Source organism: Tachysurus vachellii, chromosome 20 (assembly GCF_030014155.1).
Source record: "Tachysurus vachellii isolate PV-2020 chromosome 20, HZAU_Pvac_v1, whole genome shotgun sequence".
Classification (NCBI taxonomy): domain Eukaryota; kingdom Metazoa; phylum Chordata; class Actinopteri; order Siluriformes; family Bagridae; genus Tachysurus; species Tachysurus vachellii.
In genome coordinates, this window is record NC_083479.1 from 6,620,178 (window position 1) to 6,643,441 (window position 23,264).

General features: G+C 38.2%; 2 protein-coding genes across 5 annotated transcripts in view; both read right to left on the bottom strand.

Annotated features, from left to right (window-relative positions):
- Nucleotides 1–14,694, bottom strand: part of LOC132863183 (unconventional myosin-XVIIIb-like) — a 36,970-nt gene extending 22,276 nt beyond the window's left edge. For 3 of the 4 annotated variants that reach the window (XM_060895826.1, XM_060895825.1, XM_060895824.1), the window contains exons 1-18: nucleotides 14,129–14,694; nucleotides 12,467–12,601; nucleotides 10,066–10,209; nucleotides 9,561–9,962; nucleotides 8,842–8,902; nucleotides 7,934–8,046; nucleotides 7,571–7,738; nucleotides 6,878–7,085; nucleotides 3,922–4,064; nucleotides 3,743–3,843; nucleotides 2,710–2,773; nucleotides 2,319–2,463; nucleotides 1,499–1,669; nucleotides 1,138–1,228; nucleotides 780–972; nucleotides 610–690; nucleotides 376–496; nucleotides 152–299 (exon numbers count right to left, since the gene is read on the bottom strand). In XM_060895826.1, the coding sequence (XP_060751809.1) occupies nucleotides 152–299; nucleotides 376–496; nucleotides 610–690; nucleotides 780–972; nucleotides 1,138–1,228; nucleotides 1,499–1,669; nucleotides 2,319–2,463; nucleotides 2,710–2,773; nucleotides 3,743–3,843; nucleotides 3,922–4,064; nucleotides 6,878–7,085; nucleotides 7,571–7,738; nucleotides 7,934–8,046; nucleotides 8,842–8,902; nucleotides 9,561–9,962; nucleotides 10,066–10,209; nucleotides 12,467–12,505 (2,393 nt within the window). In that variant the 5' untranslated portion in view covers nucleotides 12,506–12,601; nucleotides 14,129–14,694. The remainder of the gene's footprint in view (nucleotides 1–151; nucleotides 300–375; nucleotides 497–609; nucleotides 691–779; nucleotides 973–1,137; nucleotides 1,229–1,498; nucleotides 1,670–2,318; nucleotides 2,464–2,709; nucleotides 2,774–3,742; nucleotides 3,844–3,921; nucleotides 4,065–6,877; nucleotides 7,086–7,570; nucleotides 7,739–7,933; nucleotides 8,047–8,841; nucleotides 8,903–9,560; nucleotides 9,963–10,065; nucleotides 10,210–12,466; nucleotides 12,602–14,128) is intronic. The other variant, XM_060895827.1, reaches the window with a different exon arrangement.
- Nucleotides 14,695–15,176: 482 nt separating this feature from the next.
- grk3 (G protein-coupled receptor kinase 3) overlaps nucleotides 15,177–23,264 on the bottom strand; it is a 57,485-nt gene continuing 49,397 nt past the window's right edge. The window contains exons 20-21 of the mRNA XM_060896332.1: nucleotides 19,069–19,182; nucleotides 15,177–18,923 (exon numbers count right to left, since the gene is read on the bottom strand). Coding sequence (XP_060752315.1) covers nucleotides 18,762–18,923; nucleotides 19,069–19,182 — 276 coding nt within the window. The 3' untranslated portion in view covers nucleotides 15,177–18,761. The remainder of the gene's footprint in view (nucleotides 18,924–19,068; nucleotides 19,183–23,264) is intronic.

The window sequence follows — 23,264 nt, forward strand, 5'->3', positions numbered from 1 at the left end:
CTTATGTTAATATTTGAAACAGAGATAGAAAAAGAGTGAGACAAGGAGAGAGAGAGAGATATGCAATATGCAATTGAAAGTGAACCGCTGTCTATCTTTGTTATAAAACACTCAATGTTCCAGTGTTAAGTGTCAAGTTAAGAGAAGTTACACAGTGGAGTTCTGCAGAATGGAGCTGGCATTGAGGGTAGAAGGATTATTTTGGACCAGACGAAACCATCCAGATAGGTCATAGCGTATCGGGTCAGAGCCTGATAGATGAGCAATCTCGCACTGTAGAGGCTGTTCACACTGCCGCACTAAAAACAATAGAAATATTTCAGTGTGAGTCTGAATAGATATTCTGTTTTATGGTCAATCCTGTAATTTGAGTACCTGTATCACTAAAGTAATGACATATCCTCTCCAAAATAATGTTCTCAGAAGAATTAGGAGTGACGAGTTCCTCATCTAGAACCCAGAGCAGGCCACGAGAGTCACCCTCTGGTCCTCGAACCTAAGCAGACACACATGCACATATTGATCTTGGAATGACAGTTTTCTTAGATTTGATTTATAAATTGATATTTTGGTGTAAAAAAAATAAGTCACTCATTGATGACTACTTACCTGCAGTCCTGGCTGGTCTATAGCACACACTACTTTTTGTGGACTGTCCTCAGGAGCCTCAAAATCTACGGACACTTTCTCCTACAGCCAGAACAAAGCAGCAGCCTCTCCAATTATACGATAACACGTTTCCAAAAACACACACACAATTACAAAAGCTTGTTCTGTACCTGTGTGTATCTGTCAAGACAGTTTGTGAAGGTGTGTGTGAAATGATGCTCCAGAAGCCTTTCCTGTAGGTAGTTATGACAGAACTCAGAGAAGCCAGCAGCCCTGTCTTTCCCACTGTGTCGGGGGTTGCGTAGACCTGGTGCGTCTACCACAATCACAGAGCCCAGTGTTAGCTGCTGGGAGCATAGAGCTCTGGAAAGAAATATCACACATTCTGAATACAGCGAGTCTCAGATAAAGAAATGATCCAACAAAAAAAAAAAATTAGGAGACATTTTAAGCTTATGCTTATGTACTGTATGCATCATCATGTGTGTATGCATTTACGTGTATATATATACGTGTTTATTTGTGTACCTGTTAATCAGAGATACGATGGCAGTAAACAGCTCCTCGTAGAGACCAGCTGCCATGCCCTCCACACACTGAGCAGCACTCAATTTAGGTCCTAATGATAAGATTAAATACATACATACATACATACATACATAAATACATACATACATACGTAAATAAATAAATAAAATAAAACATTTACATGGCTTCACTGATTGCAGTAAGCCTGTCTATTGCACCTTTGACCTTGTTACAATTAACATACCTTTTTTTCTTGCAAAACAGACCACATCAACACATTGGGTGTGAATCATGAGTTGTGAATAAAACTGAAAACTACAACCAAACTGTAACAGGTGAGAATATGACCAGCAATGCCAACCTTCCTCTTGTTCCACTGCAATGTGGCGCTCTCTGGTGGTTCCAGTGGCCCTCTGCAGCAGCTGCCTTAGGTGATGTTTAAATACTGCAGTGTGAAGATCTTCTCCCTCACAGCCAAGAACAGAACTGGCCACCTGAGCACTCTCAAAACTCATAAATTGCTTTCGTCCAACTGTAAAGAGGAGATAACATTTTTTTACACCAGAACATTACATGCACAATAACAAAGCTCAGACTTTTATGCAGTCTGTTAATAAAACACATGAATGCAAAAATAATAATAATAATATAGATTGTTTAAAAATGAAACAAGGTTGATCAATAAACATTACTCAGCTGTAACTATGTAGCTTTAAGACATGGTAGAAAAGAAATCAAATGTATGTGAACATAGTGGCTGAAAGTTGTTTTTAAAAATTGTCATGCTGGGATCCAGGTAACTCCCTCCACACTAATACACATAAATCTTAATGACGTAGTGTGTCCAGTACGCAGACACTTTAATTCATTACAGTGCTGTACTTTAAACATCATTCCTCTCAGATTTATTTTACAAGAACTTTTCTTAAATGAATGTAATGCCTTAATGCAATGCAATGTTGTCCAATAGTATGCACTGAACTGTTCCACATACCCACTTCATCCACGTTTTCTATTCCATTGCACTTTACTTATGTCTTGTTAGCACTGTCATGACATATCTGAATATTGTACCTTGGGTCAAAAAAGAAATGTAAAATCTCTTCTCATCTTGTGCTGTATATGGCTGTGATAACAAATAAGTGGCTTCCTTACTTAACCAGCAGGTGCTAAAGACTCACCTTTGCATGTGCCAGCTATGCCTAGGTGATATATTCCTGCCAGAACATGCCAAATTGCCCGCTGTTCATCAGAGGAGAACTGAAGTGTCTTCATGGCTTCTAAGAGTCTTCCAAACTCCACAGTAGCCCTCTGCTTCTCATCTACCTGTGGGAGAATTTAAAGGAGGCTCTTAGCAGTGTAACTGTATATGAATACATTATTTGTATTAAACAGATGAATACATGAATGAATACAAATGTAGATACAAATAAACAGGCAGAGAATTATGGGGAGGGTTGCCAGGTTCCCAATCATTTAACCCAGGATTGATGACTTTAAGGAGCAATAGAAAATATTTTTTTCCATGAGCACAATTAATTTTTCAACTTCCTCTTGAGTCCATTTTCTTACCTTGGTGGGGCAACTGATGCCAAACATGCTATTTTCTGGAATCTGGTGAAGCTGTAGCTCTGTCCTAGAAGGGAAAGATAGCTTAAGTCTCCCTCATCCTCAAACACAAGAAAAAAAACGAAAAAAAAAAAAACAATAATAATATTAATAATGTCTCTGTCTATTAAGACCTCTGGGGTTTTGTTTCAGAAAGAGGTCAGGGATGTAGGCTGACTGCCAGTTCTGGGACCAAGCGCTGGAGCTTGTGTACAACTAAAACAAAATGCAACCTCGATACCTCAATACAATAAGGATTCTCACATATTCCTTTGTATAATCGGTCATTCATTGGTTTATTTTCAATAACTGCTTTATTCTTCTTATGGCTGATCAATAGGCAATCCCAGTAGCATTGGGCACAAAGCAGGGAAATAAACAGGGGAATAAACACATGCAAACATGGAAATACTGTAGCTTTAATGTGGAAATGTTACCCAGCAGTATGTCAAGTCAAGAAGCTTTTATTGTCATTTCAACCATATATATCTGTTGCAGTACAGAGTGAAATGAGTCAATGTTTCTCCAGGACCATGGTGCTACATAACACAAAGACAGAGCTAAGGACTTAGTAAGTAGTCCTAGCCACATAAAGTGCGTCTGTGTGACCTGGTGCAAACAGTGCAGGACAAGACAAAAAAGACAGTGCATACAAAAGACAGTGCAAACAAAAAATACAAGACAATACACAAATGCAGTGTTTACTTTTGTTTGCACTGTCTTTTTGTCAGTGTACATACTGTATGTTCAATCAATATTGCGTGTGCAGAAATACTGGAATGAACCCTAGTATTATAGCAGCGGTTTTGAGGTGTTGTAATGTATTGTGCAAAACAGCAATCAGCTAAAATGTGAAAGACGCTGTTGGATCAGAAATTTAATAACTTGTTTAGTTCTTCTGTTTAAGATTTTTCCTTGGAAACCAGACTAAGATCAGAATATAAAATATTGATATTATATTGACTGAAGCAGCCCGTATTTGTAAATGTTTTCAGACCTCATTTCAGGACTGAGTCCTGCCAGCATCTGTGAGAAAATTAAGAAGTTGCTCTCTCCCTCAGGCCTATGGCAAACCCTCCACCTCTCCAGCATCATGGTCTGTGAGATAGAGAAACATCAGCCTTAATAAAGAACAGATAGATATGGCATGAAAAAAAGATGAGCAGATGTAGAGACCTGAAGGTGTCCTGCAGCCGCAAGGCCTTTATGGTTGAAGTCGAGAGAAAGCACCATGGCAAATCGGCTGGAGGCTTCGCTGTGATGAGAGCTTACACAGCCAAAGGAGTGCAGCACGGTGAACATGGCCTGGAGACGCTCCACTGTGGTAAAACCCACATTTACAAACATTTAAAATCAACATATGTTAGCAACATCACAAGAAGGTGGTAATTGGAAGGAGAGGAAAAAGCTTATTGTAAACACACACACACACACACACACACACACACACACACACACAATCGAACCCCCAACCCTGGAGGTGTGAGGTAAACGTGCTAACCACTAAGCCACCGTGCCCCTAAATACATAACTGTACATTTTAATGTTTTAGCTAGGTTGCAGCAAGCAACTTTGGGGTATTTGGGACTTGGAAGACATACAATATACTATATGAGTAACAAATCAATAAAGATTTACAACATTTGCCAGTCATCTAAGAGAAGTGCCATGAAGTCTCTTTATGTCTCTCAGTATATCCTGATACTGGTTCACTATGTCACAGACAAAGAATAACATCAGACCAAAAATTATTTTGGGGTTGATAATATAGCGAGCAAAGCAAACATACAAAACAAGTTTCATTTTTAAATTGCTAATTTATTTAATTCAGGTCTTTACATTTTTTTTTTTGGGGTGTCGGATAAGCGGTAGAAAATGAATGAATGAATGAATGAATGAATGAATGAAAAGGTTTTTTCCACCAGCTAGATGCCATAAGTATTGATGCATGCATTTCTTGTACTTTGAAAGATGGTGGGACCACTCGAACAATGCTAGATGATCAAAGGAACAGGATATTTCAAGTGCTTTGAGTTAAGTGGTTACTAGTCCATTTTGGTTTAGCAGGCATACATCAGTGTTTTTCAGGCAGCTTCAGGAACCCAGTTGATTGAGCATAATAATTAGAGAAATTGGGAAGGTTGAAAGTAATTCGGTCAAGTCAAAACAAGTCAATTCAGGATCAGTTACAGAGGTTTATTGGTTTCAAAGGCAGACCTGACAAGAGCAAGTTGGAGTAGTCCAGTCATAAAATGTGGCCTGTGTGAATACACATTGACAAATCTGTCTAATGTTGTAAAGCAGATATCAACATGAGCATGTCAGATTAGCAATGTAAAACAGTTGATTGTTCCTGGATACCATAAGGTTGTTTGCAGTGACCAAAGTGATTGCAAGATCCTGTCATGGGGATGAGTCACCTGGAATGAAAAGCAATTCCGTTTTGCTAAGATTAAATAGCTGCCATCCATGATGAGATGTCTACAAGACATGTTGAGATTTGAGAAGAAACATCTGGAGAAGTATGGTATTGGTATGAAAAACCAAGATAAAACAGAAGAGGACATAGAACTGAGCCTTGTGGGACACTAGTATATTAACTATATAGAACTGCATGGAGTAGATGTTGACCCCTCCATGTCACCTGATATGACTGACCTTCCAGAAAGGTTGATACATGCCTAGATGTTATGTAACTATTGATGATAGCAGTGATGAAGGGGAGGAGGTCTGTACTGTAGGATGGGCCAGTGGGCCTGTGGGCCGGTGGTAGGACTTCAGGACAAAATGACTTGGAGGATCTTTTCTATTTCTAATTTAGAAAAATCTGCCAGTGAAAGAAAAGGGTAATCCTGAATATTTAGTGTAGGAGCTGGCAGATCTTCTCATCATATTAGGTGGCAAAGTTTTTCAGCACTCAGGGAAGCTGGAGCAGTAGGACACAGTGGGTAAGCTGGGAGGAAAATGTTGTGGGGCTTGCAAAGACCTTGTGCATACTTTTTTCAGCTTTACCATGTACTTCAGTTTTTCATACTCAATTCAGATGAGAGTTTTTATACAGGAGAGAATGTTAAGAGGCAAGATCTGTGTCAAGGTGTGATTTCTTTGCTGTTCTTAATTCTTTAGTTGAGAAATCCTCCTGAGTTTTTAGGCAGAGGAGGTCCATGGCTGAGGAAAGGAAAGTGCTTGTGGCTAATTCCAGTGGTAGGGAGGACAAGGATTCAGGATCTGGAAGAGACAATAGGGTGCAGGAAGAGTAGAGGTTATAACAAGTGGTAAATATTGATAGCTGGATGATTGGAAAAATGGAGTGGGGTAGCACTGATGCCTGGAGCTGGAGATGTGTGGCTGAAGACCAGATCCAGGGCATTTTCTCCCTTGTGTGAGGGAGGACATCTGTTGAATGTCAAGGAGAGGGAATGCAGAACAGAGAGAAAGCAACAGTAAGAGGACAGTAAGAGGGGTTGATGCTGGTAGTGAAAAGACTGAGGGGAATGTCCATTTTTGCAAGAAATTCTCTTAGGGGACCAAGAGAGGAGTAGGTGACAATTATGAGAGTGTTCAATGGGGAGGTGACTATAACTGCATGGAATTCAAAGATGGAAGTTGATGAAAGATGAAATAGAGAGAGGGCTATAAAACAGCATCTGTGTGACAACAGCAGGCCTGCTGACACCATCCATGCCAGTTTCTCATGTCACTGTAAGAGACATCATAAGCACATATCAGGATAGTGCAGTAAATGTCACTGAGTTCTGTGGAGATATAGAGACCTCAGTAAGTGTTAGAAAGATGAGAGAGAAATGGGAAGCTAAAGCCGAGATGAACTCAGCTTTCAGAGCCCACCTACCACGGCTGTATGAGACTGTGACAACAAATCCCTTAAGGTGGAAATTGTGGGAAAGGTTTACTATGATGTACTTAACATTATCCACTACAGACTGTAGTACATTTCCAGGCTATTCCTTTAGGGGTAAATATTTGTTTTGTTCTTATCTGGTTTCTAACACACCTGAACCATGGAATGAGTGTTCAGTATCCTGGATATGATCTCTACCATAAACAGTATGTGGTTTTGGAGCTAGTGTTAATTTACTCCACATATCTATTAAGGTATTGATGATAAACTCACATGTTAAATTTTCTCCTGCTGTGCCAGCGTGTTTGAGAAGTGCCTTGGCAAATGCCTGGCACAAGGTGGATTTCCCTGTGCCACTGCGACCCAGAGCCACAAGACTCTGATCTCTCCTTTGGCCCACCATAGACATGTAAACATTTTGGACCAGTGTTTGCAGAGGAGCAGGTGTTTCCCATGTGTCCCAGTGACGGGTTCGCAGCCCCTAACATGAAACAATGTGGGATAGACAAACAGAAACTAATATGCAGATGCTCAAAACTAAGATGCATTCTAATAAACTGTATAGATGTTATGTTTAATCAGCAAAAGTATTTTTAGTGATCAAATGTTTTTTTATTCAAACTCATAATAACAAATACAACAGAGTATAAAGGAGTGCAAACATATTTTATGTTAACCAAAATACAACACAACCATCACCCCACCCTGTGACCAGCACGTGCCTGCCATTCCACCTACACACTAAATAAAGTAAACTAAACCAAAACAAACATTATATTAATGCTTTAAATATGTGCATGGCATAATAATAAATGCTATATAATTTCATTATATTTAGAGTTAGATGTACAAAGGGGTAAGTTTGTTAATATTTTGTAATAAAAAATAAAGGAGGGAAACAAAATAGGACTAAGTATTTCACAAAAAGTTAAAGCACCAAATTGATAGCTCAAGAGTAAAAGATACCTTTCCAGGTGATGTTATTGGAGGCCAGAGGGCCAGCAAGTTTGGTCCAGCATTTGTTAGGGCCATGTGGGCTCTGGCTCGGCTGGTCAGAGTGTGCAGGATGCTTGACTCATTTACACTCCCTAATTGGCTTAAATCCTCACACAAGTCCAGCTCAGGTGGGTTCAGCTGGGGACAGAAAACCCACATATTTGTTATATAAGTATAAAGGTTTGTAATACACAGTTAAATACAGTCAAAATACTATGTGTAAGTGCACTTAATCATATTTAAAGTATCCAGTTCTTTTCACTGCATCACTGTAGTAAAATAGTTTAGAATTGGACAATTAGACCACTACAGAAAACAGGGTAAGTGTTTCACCTTTTCAATCTCGTATTGCGTGACATCATGTACAGAGCCATCTGTTTGGAGTCGAACCCTCACTTTCCCGTAAGGGAGCTCAGGCGTGCCCTCATCTGGCTTCAACTGAGTGGCTGTTTTTACAAATCATACATATACACAAGCAGAATGTCCAGAGGAAGTATGTCCATGTCCAGGATTTATGTCTTATTCTACAAAAGTTGTCCCCAAATGTTCTAGCTAAAATTGTCTACTTGGATGAAATAATATAATGTTATATTATTTTATTATATTATATAATAATATAACATTATATTATTTCATCCAAGTAGACATCATCAGCATCTCACCGAAAATGTTATTGGCCGGCTGAACTCGGCTAACATATATATATATTTATATTTATTTATATTTATATATAAATATATATATATATATAAATATATATATATATATATATATATATATATATATATATATATATATATATATATATATATATATATATATATATATGATTTTGCTCAGTTTGACACATTTACTGCAGAGGTGTTTAGAAATCATAAATTTATAAGCATTACAGCAAAAGAAAACAATGAATCCTCCTGGGACCCCCATTAGGGGGGTTAGTTAGGCTAGCTGTAAAAATAATTCACTTTAGGGTAACAGTTTATCAGTAAATAACAGTGGTGGCTCAAGCAGGTGAAGCCCTTACCATCACTACTCCAGGGGCGCTGTATCATGGCTAACCTTGTGCTCCGTCTCTGATAAAGGCTTCTATTCTAAATAAGTAATACTACAGCAAACTTAAAATTCTCTAATTCTCCAAACTGAGAATATACAAAATATACTAAATGTACATGTTAAAATTTACAATAACAAAAAGTTCCTCTGTTGAAATGATCTATTTTAGTGCATTAAAAACTCACCAAGCGTGAAGCCATTTTTATGTGTGTACCACACTGTACCAGCTTCATACCAGACATCCCTCTGCAGTGTGTGAAAATGTATGTGAGAGAGAGAGAGAGAGAGAGAGAGAGAGAGAGAGAGAGAGAGAGAGAGAGAGAGTAAACATAATACAGATGATGTAAATAATCTAGTATTATATTACATAATACTACTATATATATATATTACAGTCAAAGGGATTTAACCATCTTATAAAATCTACATTAACTTCAAGTTGATATATCACATGAATCATCTGACAATTATTTGTTGACCCTATATTTAACAAAATCTCTTACTAGACTGAAATTATATGCTAGTCTTAACTTATGTAGACTTTATGAAGGTAAAATCTACTGAAACAAACACTATTCTTGTAATCAATTTCTAACATGGAAAAAACAATAGCTGGGAAATGGTGTGTTCAGAATTTAAATACTCATGAATTTTAAAATTTTTTAAATATATGATCAAAGTAATAAATGCTTTTGTATACCATTATGTAATGTGGTATGTTCTTCATGCTCTACAGCATTTTTGGGTATCCATACAGTTCATTCTTATCCATGAAGGTTTAAGTATCAAGTCTAGTCAACTGGAATTGCCTCATCCGAGGGACTTCATTAAATGTCTTTAGAATGATTGAAAAGCTTCCCTGTAATTCTGAGCACAACATTTATGCTGATTCAACACAACCTACCACTGGTTTCTTGGGTTCCCCTGTTATGGTGCTATCAGCAAGCTGCCCCTCTGGCTCTTGCCTCACTTCTCTAATCTTGTCTTCTTTAACCTCTTTCAAATTCACCTGTGCCTTTGTTTGTTCTTTCAGATTCTCTTTTTCTGCCAACACGTCAGGAAACTTTAATAGATTGGAGCCATTCTCCTGTTTATGATCATTGACATCTGGTTTACTGACTATGAAGTCATCTTGCTGGTTAATGTCGCATGGACTCAGGTTCTGTCTTGAGATGGATGTTTTTCTCTCCTTTAGGGTAGCATTGACCATTTGCTCTGCCCTGAGGGCCATTTCTGCCTCCAAGATGGGTGGAGTTTGGTCTGGAAGAAGGAACTGCTGGACTAGGTTCTCGCTTAATTTGCTTGGCTATAAAAGGTAAAAATCAAAGCAGTTTCACAGGGGTGAAGAACATGTTAACAAGAAAAAGACATCAAATTAATCAGATTGGAGAAACTGAGCAGCTGCTCACCGCCTTCTCTTCCTTGAGCTCTGGCTCTTTCTGCTTTGTCTCCTTCTCTGTCTCTCTCACAAGCTGCTTTAGGAATCCTCCAGGTATGACAGAAAGAGGTGGAGGAGGTTGAGTAGCCGCTGGCAACTTCTTCTCATCCTTGATCTGCATACAGCCAGTTATAAAAGAAGCCATAGATAAAAGTTGCCACAAACAAACATAGTTTATACACAGGAAAATGAAAAGGAGTGTTAACTTAAAAAGAAATAAAAAAAAATTTGATTTCTTTATCTGTCCTTTCATCCATCTAGAACATATAATACTAAGATTATGGAATAGCTGTTTTCATTTATCACACATTATTATATTTATTTATTTTCATTTATAAGAAATAAAGAAAAAAGAAAACTGGGAAATAAAAATCCAAGAAACCAGAAATATAATCAGAATGGTTAAATATATTCCAAAAAAATGTAGAAGGAACAGAACACAGAAAATATAAACAAACAAATTTCAATATTTAATGTGTCAGCTGATTTGTTTTTAATCACTCCTTGTCTCCCACCTTAGACTGGCAGCATTTCTGACATAATTTGCTACAAATCTGTAATTTTCTTTGTGTTCAGAAAATCTTTCTGTTGGATATATGATCTTGGTGAATTTTAAAGCAGGAATTTGAATCAAGGATTTGATTTACAGACATACATTTCTGATATAAATCTAGCAATGTGCTAAATGACAAACTCCTAACTAGCATGTTGTGAAAACATGAGCACTGTAAGCAGAGCTTTACTACGTTCTTCATATACAGTGTATAACATGGATAGAAATAGCAGCAGTTCATGATTTAGGGCAGGTGATCAGTATAGTTTTTGAATGATACCTAGCATTAACATATCAACCACTAGAACACCAAGGTGACCAGATCTCAGGGATTTCATTTATGCACATAGTCACTGCAGGATATCATGTACATTTAGGTTTAGGAATTAGATGTTACTTCTCTCAAATAAATATAGCTAAAATGCTGCAACTGCTCATGAGCATGTTTTCTGGCTGCTTCTAGAAACTGTTGTTGCTGTTGGTGTTCTGTAGAATAGCGTTGTCAGTGGCATTGTCAGCATGGCCATAGATTTATATAAATAATTATTATTTAAACAACAAAAATAATTCAATTAAGGCACATTCATTGTAGGAAGCTTAACAAGTAACAAGTGAATGCATGTTTTCCTGCACAAACACATTGAACTTTCTTTTTCCATGTTTTTCCCTGCTCAGCCTTTAATAATTTTCTATTCTGCAAAATAATAAAACTGCTTCTATGACAGTTTATAAAACACTCTCACTCACTCACTCATTTTCTACCGCTTATCCGAACTACATCGGGTCACGGGGAGCCTGTGCCTATCTCAGGTGTCATCGGGCATCAAGGCAGGATACACCCTGGACGGAGTGCCAACCCATCACAGGGCACACACACTCTCATTCACTCACGCAATCACACACTATGGACAATTTTCCAGAGATGCCAATCAACCTACCATGCATGTCTTTGGACCGGGGGAGGAAACCGGAGTACCCGGAGGAAACCCCTGAGGCACGGGGAGAACATGCAAACTCCACACACACAAGGCGGAGGCGGGAATCGAATCCCCAACCCTGGAGGTGTGAGGCGAACGTGCTAACCACTAAGCCACCGTGCCCCCAGTTTATAAAACAAATATTCAAAATATGTTGCATTATGTTCCATGAGACTTCAACTTCAACATGATTTATTAATTGATTACTTATGCATGCAAACATAAATGCGCATAAAGGAAGATAAATCTATAGGATTAATTAGAGCTCTGTCTTCAGCTAGGTCGCCCCTACATATGCAAACTGTCAAGTGGGCTTGAAAACTAACACTGGCTTTTTTCAATCCATGTGAAGCTTTTGCATCTTTATAATTGCTTTTCATGTAGCATTATCGGGTAGCTGAATGCAAACTTTTCTTTCTGAATTCACGATTTCAAGGTGGTGCACTCTTGACCAGTGATGGAGTAAGTGCCATTATTCCCAGTGTCTCAGTAGGACTCAGAGTTATTTTCTCTGTATAATTGTCATTTTTATAATTACAAGTTTACAATAATTGTAAAAATATTTTTTGTGGAAGACATGAAACCTGACTGATCATGTGAAAAACTAATATCTACATGATTAGAAATATGCGGAATTAGAATTATGAGCTATAGTTTTGTTGAAAAACTGATTAATTCAACTTTTATTTGTATTATGTAAATCACAATCACTAAAGCCTGCTTTTTCTGCCACATTTGTATTTTATTATTATTATTTGTTAGATTAGGGTTATTCTTCACACAAGGAATCAGCCATGCATTCTCTAGGTATCACATGCAGAACACACACATGCTACACCTGCCTTTTGTTCCCAAAGTTTTAAGCGTGAGGACAGTGCCATCTTGGACAAGAACCACACAAATACAGTCGAGCCAGGTGTGCTTGTTTGGTGTTGTAAAGAGAATAGGTGAATGAATGAAACAGTCTCACTGTGAACCTGTCAAAAGAAAGAGAATGCAGCAGGTGAAGGAAAGAAGAAAGAAAACTACGTTTCAGTATGCAAATTCATAAGTGCAATTGTGCTGCTCCACTAGTGCTGCCTATGTACTGTACTTGTCTTTGTTATTGTATTGTTTGTACACACAATAAGTACAACAGTCAAATCCCCTGCACCCTGTAGTGTATTTGACCAATAAAGCATGATTTCAGGATTCTAGATAGCAAAAATCTTTCAGTGGCATGTGGTGAAAAAGCATCATCTGTCTTGACTTATACAGTTTGCTGTGAAGGTTTGTTTATTTGATGTATCAAAGCCATTTCCTTTTGCATAGCCATGCTACCATGTACATTTAGGTCCATAAATATTTGGACTTTATTATTTTTTTGTCCATCACAGAATATTGGGGTTGAATGAAAATTCATGAATTACATTTTTATGATAGTCATAATTGTGATATTTTAATAGTTGGTTGTAAATCCTTTGCAGTCACTGTCTGGCTGATGTCTGGAACCCATGGACAACTCCAGATGTTGGGTTCCTCCCTGGGGATGCTCTATCAAGCATTTACTCCAGTGCCTTCTTGTCCTTGGATCATTTTACCTTCCACAATGTAATGCATGCTCAATTATAGTCTGGTCAGGAGACTTAGCCCTTGTAGAACAATCCACTTCTTTGCCTTAAAAAATAAGCCTAGTATTGCTTTTAAATGGACAGTATATCAGTAACATATGCAACCATAAATATCACAGTGGTTTCCCAATCTGGCTTAGTGAAGTACTGTATATACAAAGGGTTAGGGACAGATGTTTACATACTAGTGTGCATTTATGCAGTCAGAGCTTGAAAGACAGACAACAAACTATTCCATCCGAGATGTTTATATTGTGTTCACAGAAATAGTGCACCTAAATAAAGATTCTGAGTTTAAATAACAGAACCATGACTCACAGTAGCACTTGTTTGGTTTGGACATCTAATAAATGTCGATGACCAGCTTGAAATCAAGGCATTCAGCATGTGACTGCATACTTTACATGGATTCATGAACTTCAATATAAACAACAAAAACCAGTATAATCACTGACCCTCATCAGAAATCTATCTTTAGAAATTGAAGCACTAATATTAGAGTATGACTACAGATGTAAAACAAAGTAAAACTTATTTCGTGGTACAACAGGTCAAGAATCTATACAGTGACAGTTTATCTGGTGTGGGACAAATTAAATGAAAAACATTCCTCAGCAAACATTTACAGTCAAAATGCAAATGGTTCTCTGCCGACCTCAGCACTGGTATTTTACCGACACATACACGAGCAGTGATCTAATAAATGTTCATTCCTACTCAGTTCGACAACTTGTACTTAAAAAACAAAACACCAAAACAATAGAAGACTTAGAAAACAAACAAGTCAGCTTGAAACTGGATCTGTTGTGCTGCAACCCAATATCTTTCTCAGTCAATCACAAATCTCTCAAGGGTCGCTGTTAAGTTCTGAAAATTTGGCAAAGAAAGACGTACCTTGTGAAGGCTTCCTTTGAAGAGTTCAACAAAAAACTCAACAAAAACTCCAATTTAAGTTTTGTTTAATTCTGACACATTTAAAGCCAAGCACAAGGCACACAGTCCCACTGTCACTCACTGAGAGGCACAGCTAGACTGAAATAAGAGTGGCACAGCCATTCACACAGATAAGCAAAGCAGCTGAGTTAACATGAGACCTTTCTATAAATATCTCGGTAAGTATGGTGGAACAAGCGTACTACCCTGTTTGGGAACCTTTAGCCGGACCAGAAACAGGTTTGGAACATGATTAAAAAATATTTTTTGTGTGAAATTTGGCACTTTAATCAGGAATAGGTCAAACCTGATGAAGTTTGGAAGTTTTTTCTTGCCCCAAATTTCTCATAAATGAAGATGTCAAACCTATTTATCGAGGATACCAACAACAGAGGAAAAAGAAAACGACCCCATGTTCCTGCTGGTCGTGATGGACAAAGCCAGCTGTGAGGAACAGGCTGGAGGCGGAGCAACAGACAGAGCAATTCCCTTAGGATAGCATTGAATCGAGTGCTAGCCAAGTGGTTAAATAAGAAATGCTTTTTTTTAAAAAAAAAAAAAAAAAAAAAAAAAAAAAATAAAATAATAATAATAATAATAATTTACAAGATTAAAGATATTGTATGGAAGAAGCAGCACATTTACAAGACAATTGAACAAAATTACATTCATATTTTACTTTGATAGGAGAGATTGAATTTTAAAAGAGTGGAGTGTAAAAGGGAGGATGCGGCATTTTAACTGCCTCACTAGCAAATTTGGTAACAGATTTCATATATATATATATATATATATATATATATATATATATATATATATATATATATATATATATATATATATATATACACACACACACACAAGATATTACTCACTAACACTTTCACTTCTGCAACTCTTGAACTGCATGTAAATGTTTATTAGCCAGACTGTTGTAGCACTAGAGATCTACGATGAACCTTTAGTGAATGAGAACATGTGCACAAAAAAAATCATTAAGACAACAAGGCAAAGAACACAAAAAGGGCTTTTATTCTGAACTTTAAATTGGTAGTCCAACACGTTTCTAGCTTCTCTGGGGATAATTACTGGTCATCTTCAGCAATAATAATAACTGCCTTAATTTGAATTTTAATAACCTTTACAGTAGTACTTGCGTTTGCTTGTAGCACAAAAAAAGGAAGGAAAAAAAAAAGTTTGTGGCAACTGTAAACTGGAACCTTCTACAGCTCCGTGCTCTAGCAAAACCCATGTACATGTATAGTTAGCATTAAGGGATTAACTCCCTAGCACAATAAATATGAAAGAAAGCAAGAGAATCTTGTAATAAACAGACAAAAATAATAATCTGCATTCTGTAGGTACACTATCTAAATTTATGTGCAAGAATTGAGCTGATTCTTTACCACAAATATTTGAAACTCACATTGAACCCAATCCCAGCCCAGGTTTTTGTAATTTACCCTTTAAATAAACCTAAATAATTTGTCATTTCATATACATATATATTTACTTTATTTTTCCTATTTTCTGTCTTTTGATACCTGCCATTAATACCTGCTTTCACCAGATAAACTAATCCCTACAAAAAAGACACACAAGCATTTGAATGAAACATCAAGATGGTGAATAAAAAGCTGAAATAAACATAAAATACAAAACCCCTGAACAGAAGATGAATATTCAGGATTGTTGGAGGTGCTCCAGCTTTGAGAAATGGGTGAGTAAAATGTCTTTCTTGACCGGTGCCAGTGATGGCCTGGTTGCTTGGTAGACAGACACTTTCCAGTGTGTTGGTGACATCCAAAATCTGCTCCCACTGGACCACCTAAATTTGGTCACACTTTTGTACCTTTCCTCAATCATAGTTATTAATCAGTAAAACGTACCAATTTTGGCTTGAAGGGAATGTATATGGTGAATTGCGTGCAGACTGCACAGCAAAAATGTTACCTACAGTCTTTTGGCACATTTTCTGTAAGCTTGTGAATTCTAGTGGTACAGTGATTAAACTTGAATGTCCAAACTGATTTGGTTTTTCAACTAAGACCCTCAAAGTTCATCTTTAAATCTTCCTCTAGGATGGCACCTCCCTGACACTTAAAGGCTATAAAAACCAGAGTCTTTGATTTGCAAGTGATCCTGAGTTTTGCTATATAATAATATATTGCAAAACTCTGGATTACATGCAAATCAAAGTCTCCTTTTAAAAAGCATGGACAAGAACCACTTATAAAAGCTATTGAATGGAAAACCTGAAATATACAAATAAAAACAAAAGAAAGCTAAATTCACTTTTCAAATCCACCTTTTAGCTGTGCTCTTTTCTGCCAGTCAAAAATGCACATATTTCAAAAAATTCAATTAGAAATTTGCATTGTCACATTCAAAACAATATAAAAAAGTAAAACTATACTGAAATCAAGCATTACAACAAATGGTTTGTTTCCCTCCCCACTGTCCCTGTAGCTCATCCTTCTCAAAGGAATTTCCTCAATTTGGGTAGGATATTAACATGTTCACTGCTGATGTTAACAGTCTGTCCACCTGTAGATGGATGATGGCAACACTGACACATGCAGGATGTGACCCAGATGAGAACTATGTACTTCAACATGAAAGAAGTCACTCTGCTTTCATTCAGGTTTCCACACACAAATCATCCTGAGGTATGCATGAACAATTGGAAAGCCATCAAACCCAACCCACTCTTTCCCCAAAGCCAAGACAAAGGAACAGAAACAGACAGGCAGACATAATAATCCCCCAAATAAGCAAACATCTTTCAAGAAGAGTATACTGTAGATGCACAGAGAAAGGACTGGTTCTTTATATATAGTCAGAAAAGGACTGTGCAATTCTCCTTATATTTTCAAATCTGTCTTTTTTCTGTGTTGCACTTTTTTGTCCATCAGAGCACTCCCAAAAAGAGGTGGACATGTGAAACAGGGAGAATGCAGTCTGTTTTGCTGTTTTCTCCGTCATTTACATTGGAGTCACAATGAAATCAAACAGACTTGGCTTGAAGAATCCTCGCTCTATGTTGGCACTTTTTGCACTTCAAATAGTATGGCTGGGATTGAGGGTTTGGTGAAGGTGCAGTGGGCTGGAGGCAGTATGGGACAGGACTGTGGCATCTCATTTTTCCAATACAAACCAATGAAATATATCCCTCTTGAGGCACACAATAGTACAACCAAGGGAATGATGTGTACTGAAATTTCACTGGCCACACTTTTCGGCCCCATAACAATCAAGTGACCAAACACACACATGCACACACAAAATACACATTGCTCCATGCGAGTGCATAATCAGCAACAGAAATTCATTTTGATCCCTTAAAGGGCTAAATACCAAATTTCACACTCAGTTAATTACTATCAAATCTTATTTCATGAAGGAGTGCATTCATAATCACTGACAATCTCCTCAGTGCAGAACATCATAATGGAATAATTGAGAAACTGCTTTGAGTAGAAAGAAAGGCAAAAGTGGAGAGTAGGGCCCAACAGCCCAATCGTCACGTCCCACCAATCTGTATGCATTTGAAAGAAAACATAACCTTGAAGACGCAGGTAACCAGTTACAGTCCTTAAAAGCTTGAATCAAGCAAAGTTTGGTGATTTCTCTGCTCCAACATCCCTTCTCACCCTCTTAATAAATTGCTAAGATGAATGACGTGTTTAAGTACAGAAAATATGCTGGACACTGGTTTTCTAGGACTGCAACTGGGCACCTTTGGCCACCGACATCTAGTTATGTTAGAGGTCAACCATAATGCATTTTAAGAAATGGGCCAAGTCAAGGTGGCCCTGGCTATTACACAAAGATAAATGAGGCATTACATCAAACTAGGCCTCAGCATTGCCAGAATTTCATTTGACTCATAGTACGAGCACTAGGTGTTAGGACAGAAACATTCTACCAGCATCCACTATGGTGGCATCAATGCTGACTAAAAACAGCATGCAGCCCACTATCTCTGCCTGCATGGACCCAGGTGGCCCACTACCTGCATCTTCACACAGAGTTTCATCCTGAGCATACAGAGACAAACACATTCACAGTAGTGGGAAGAGCAGCAGGAGCACAGGATTCAGCTTCCCATAGCATCACACACCAGTCTATGTACATGTGTGCTTGGGTAGGGGGCAGCTGATGCCAGGCCCTGCCTGGGGAAAAACACTGAGCAAGGACTAGGAAGTTCACAGATTAAAAGAGCAAGAGGTGAAAGGTATGGAGTAGAGCAAGGACACAATGTCACTGGATGACTCGTGTTCATTCTTGTTCACATAAACGTCTTCAATCTGGATTGACATTAACATTGGTCCTTCACTGTTGTCCGAGAACGGCAGCTGGGCCGGTGTGTCAATCTGCAAGTGGGCAAGTGTGCGTGTGCTAGACAGACGAAACAATAGTTATAGTCAAGTAGAACTCCAGACAGACCATGTGGAGAACTGCCTTTAAACAGCTAGACGCTTTATTGATTGTGGCGAAAATGGAGAGAAAGCTGAAACAGGTGGTGCCATGTCTGCAAGTGTAAAAGGATGCATGATAATGAGGAAGCGTTGGGGCAAAAGACAACAGTGGCTCACAAGCCGTTACTGTTGCGGTGTGTCAACGGTGGTTTGGACAGTTCCACCACACCGGCACGGCCCTTGCCGATCACTTTGGGAGCACGACGTAGCAGCTTCTGGGCCTCTGTGAATGCTTCATTCAGCTCCTTCTTCCATTGTACAAACTCTGGATCACTCTGTGTGATAGAAGATAAGCGGATTACAAAATGGTAGCATGCAATATAGATATATATGCAATGTAGTTATATAGTTTATTCTGTGGCATTTTTTTAAGGGTTTCAGACTTATGAGAATGACTCAGTACAGGGAAAGTTGTCCTACCTCACACTGCAGGACAAACTGTTTGCCTCCTTTGATCCTCAGCAGGATGCATTTCTTATCTTTGATCTGCGTCTCTTCAACAGTCACTATCTGCTCCATTGTTAAGAGGTTTTGCTACATAAAAGACAATAAAAAAAAAAAGTTAATTGTTGTAATGTTTTACAAATTTTTCCAAGGTGCAAGTTAACATTTTCGATACAACAAAAACACTGCCTGTTATATGCCTTTACGATCCATTCAGACTTTTAGAACATATGACAAAACAAAACATTTTGCATAATAATGTAAAAAAAAATAAAAGAGCTTAGTAACTCTTATTGCTGAACCTCAGTGCTCTTCAACATCCATTGGTCAACAGAGGTGCTGTTGGAAATGAGATGTTAATGAAAAGAGGTCAGAGGAATAAAACCAGTCTGGATTAAGTTGACAGTGGGGAAATGCAATAAATGAAGAATATACTTAAACATGGCATATACTGTGAATCTGTTTAAGTGAAACTGAGCAGGCTTTGAAGTGACTGGGTATTTCCTCAATCTAATCAGTTAAAATCAAGGCAGCAAATTTGAAATCAGCAAACCCTCTACTATTATATCATGCAGCGTTTCAAAGAAAAACTTCTGAATAAGTGGGTTTCAGATACATTTCACTGTCCGTAATGTTTTAAACTCTGATCAAAGAAGAGTGAAACAGTGCTATAAATAGGGTAAGATCTTACAGATTTGTGTTAACACAAATTTAAAAGGAATCTTCAAATACACATGTAAGATATTTACCAGTTTAGCATGCTAAATTAAACTCCTAGAATCTAAGCTGAAATGTGCATACACAAAGGGTAATAATTTACATCATCCATATAGGAAAGATATCAGAGATCGTATTATGGGGGGCTGGGGGGTACTTAAATATCAAGATACCAGGACATCTCTGCCAGACTTTACGAATATTTCTGTGGTTGGCAATGGGAAATTCCCCTAGCAACGTTCCAAAAGCTTGTGAAAACCCCTCCTAGAAATCATTTGACTTAATTGCGAGCTCTGAATCTCTCAGTGCTGCTGACCTGGTATGTCAAGTACAGAGTCTATGGGTTTGAATTCAGGAGCTAGCCAGGTTTTAACAAAACAGAAGGAAAAGATGGCACTCAATTTCAGCAAGTAAATTACTTACTTACTGGCCCAGTTAGTTTCTCAGACATTAGGCCATTAGCTGTTGTCTTGGGTATTTTATAAATGTTACTGGCATAAATGTACCAGAACATGAAAAAAATGTGAGCAGAGTCTAAACAACCGTGACTGACCTGCTCAGTGCTGCTATCTTGGGCAGACAAACACTGTAATCACTGAAAGGCATGACCATGGTTTCTTTATGCAGCACAAGTCTTGCCAGAAGAGGCTCCACGTTATGCGATAATCAAACAAATGAATCAGCAGCACATCTATACTCATTGCTTTGTCTGGTGAAACCGCCCGAGGCAATACAAGCAATAACAGCAGGAATATACATAAGACAGGTCTGCTAAAGAAACAGCCATCTTCAGAGTGGCCGTCACACCTAGTAATGAGCCTAGGAATATGTGCATGTGCACCAGTAGGTGCCAGCAGAATTCTCCACAGATACTCAGATAACTAATGGAGCTGAATGTGGTTATTGAACCAGTAGGTAATCAAGATGAGTGACCACTAAACTAATCGGAGGGCTATGATGGGGAATGGGAGCATGTGAGCATGGTCTCGGATCCTGTTTCTTTAATTTCAACTAAGCCATGTTTGCTACAAAGATGTTCATTGATATAAACAGTAGCTCAGACAGCTTTCAGTGCCTACGTCTCACAAATGGCCTGTTTCACAAGGCCCAGGCATTTACAACCAACAGGCTGTTTAGACTGAGGAGTGTTGAGCCAGAACTAAAATCTACCATCCAAGTATGTGTGTTGGCACTGAATTAACATTCAGTCAACTCAGGAGTTCCTTAAGATGATCACTGCCAAGGCTGTGGAAACCTGCCGATGTCCATGATCTGTAAGCATGGCTAGCAGAACAAGCACTGTATGAAAAAATAAATAAATACATAAAAATAATACTACTTTTGAAGCAACAGGTTAACACTTCGCTATCCAACTTCAATCAGCTAATTTAGAGTTATCTTAGCAGCAGATAAGTAGCTCAATGAGGCCTATCCAGACTTTTTTTGAATGTTACAGAGTTGAACATGGCGGAAAACTTAGACACTACTGTACATCCATCATCAAGCTACAACGATGTTCTTTGTTGCATGTCAAGTTTCAGAATCAATTTTTGTTTTTCATAATGTCAGTGTCGATTTGCTGGTATTGCTTGATCTTAGTTCAGCTTTTGATACCATTGACTTGATAGGCTAGAACATGGTTGTGTTAAAGGGACAGCCCTCTCCTGGCTCAGGTCTTATTTGATGGATCGCTGTCAGTTCGTAGATCTGAATGGAGAGCACTCTAAAGAAACTAAGGTAATGTTCGGTGTTCCGCAAGGTTCTGTTTTAGGCCCATTGCTTTTCTCCCTATATATGCTACCCCTTAGAGCAATTATTATTAAACATGGTATTAGCTTCCACTGTTAGCTGAAACATATAGCAAGATAAGTCAGATGTGAGTCACCAGCTTAATAAGATTGAAGATTGTGTGAAGGACATCAGACAGTGGACGCTTACTAACTTCCTCCTGCTTAACGCCGACAAAACAGAAGTGCTTTTAAGTTCCACAGGCAGCCAGAAATAAGCTTTATGATTAGAGTTACTGCTGCCTATGATGTCCAGAAATAGAAAAACCACCATAGAGAGTTAAAGACCGTGGTGTGATTATTGATACCGGTCTCTCACTTAAAGCCCACATAAATAACATCACAAGGGTAACCTTCTTTCATCTCAGAAACATTGTTAAGATAAGAAATATGATTGTCACTACATTTCTTACCTCTAGGTTGGATTATTGCTTTACTGCCTGGATGTTCCAGTAGGAGCATTAACAAGCTCCACTTAGTTCAGAACGCAGCAGCTAGTGTCCTAACTAAAACCAGAAGATATGAACACATCACCCCTATCTTATCCACATTGCATTGGCTCCCAGTCAAATTTCGCATTGATTATAAAATACTATTACTAACCTTAAAAGCACTTAATAGTCTCATGCCACCGTACCAAAGTGATTTTTTTTTTATGATTAGTCATGCCTAATTCAATCAAAAGGTGCAGGCTATTTGCTAGGGGGCAGACCTTTATCTTATAGAGCTCCACAGTTATAGAACAGCCTTCCTATTAGTGTTTGGGACTCAGACACAGTCTCAGTGTTTAAGTCCAGGCTGAAAACACATTTGTTTTGTCTATATTTATGAATATTTTTTCTTAGGTAAAGGAGCAGATCTTAAGGGGTTCATGGGCATAGAGTGTTTGGTGAACTAGGATGTCTGGATGTTGTCGGCTTACCACCCTCTCAAGTCACTGGTGGGATGCTTTTTGTCCCAGGAAGTCCTCATGTCGGTCACACCTTCTGGCTCTAGCCTTTTAGTTATACTGTCATAGCTAGTCTTGCCGGAGTCCCTGTCTGTACTTTGCACATAATTTACATTGTCCATCGCCTGATTACAATCATACCTAACAAATTTCTCCTCTCTTCCTCTCTCTGTCAAGCTATATATGCCACTCCTGTGCTCCAAGTTCCTAGTCTGATCGTCTCTTTTTACGGAGCTACTTCGCTAATACTGGCGTACTACCCCTGGTTGGAGTCTCGTCGCCCGGTGGTCACACTGCCGGGGATTTATTTCCATTGTCGGGCTGTGAACTCAGTGTTTGTGATGACCCATTAGTTCCTCAGGAGCTCTCAGTTGCACTATTATAAACTGTTGTAAAAAGGACATTATCTACATTTACATTATTTACTCTGCAGTGTCACCCGAATGAGGATGAAATTCCCTTCTGAGCCTGGTTCTGTTCAAGGTTTCTTTTTTAAAGTTAAAAGTTTTTTCTTGCTGCCGTTGCTTCTAGCTTGCTCGTTAGGAATAGGGATAGATAAATAGTATATTACCTTTTTAATGAATACTTGTAAACTAATTGTAAACTTTAATTGTAATTATTCATTTATTTTTATTCTTATTTATATTTTATTCTTATTTAAAATAAGCGCTATACAAATCCGGAAACAGTTTGTGCTCCAATAATGAAAACAAAGATCA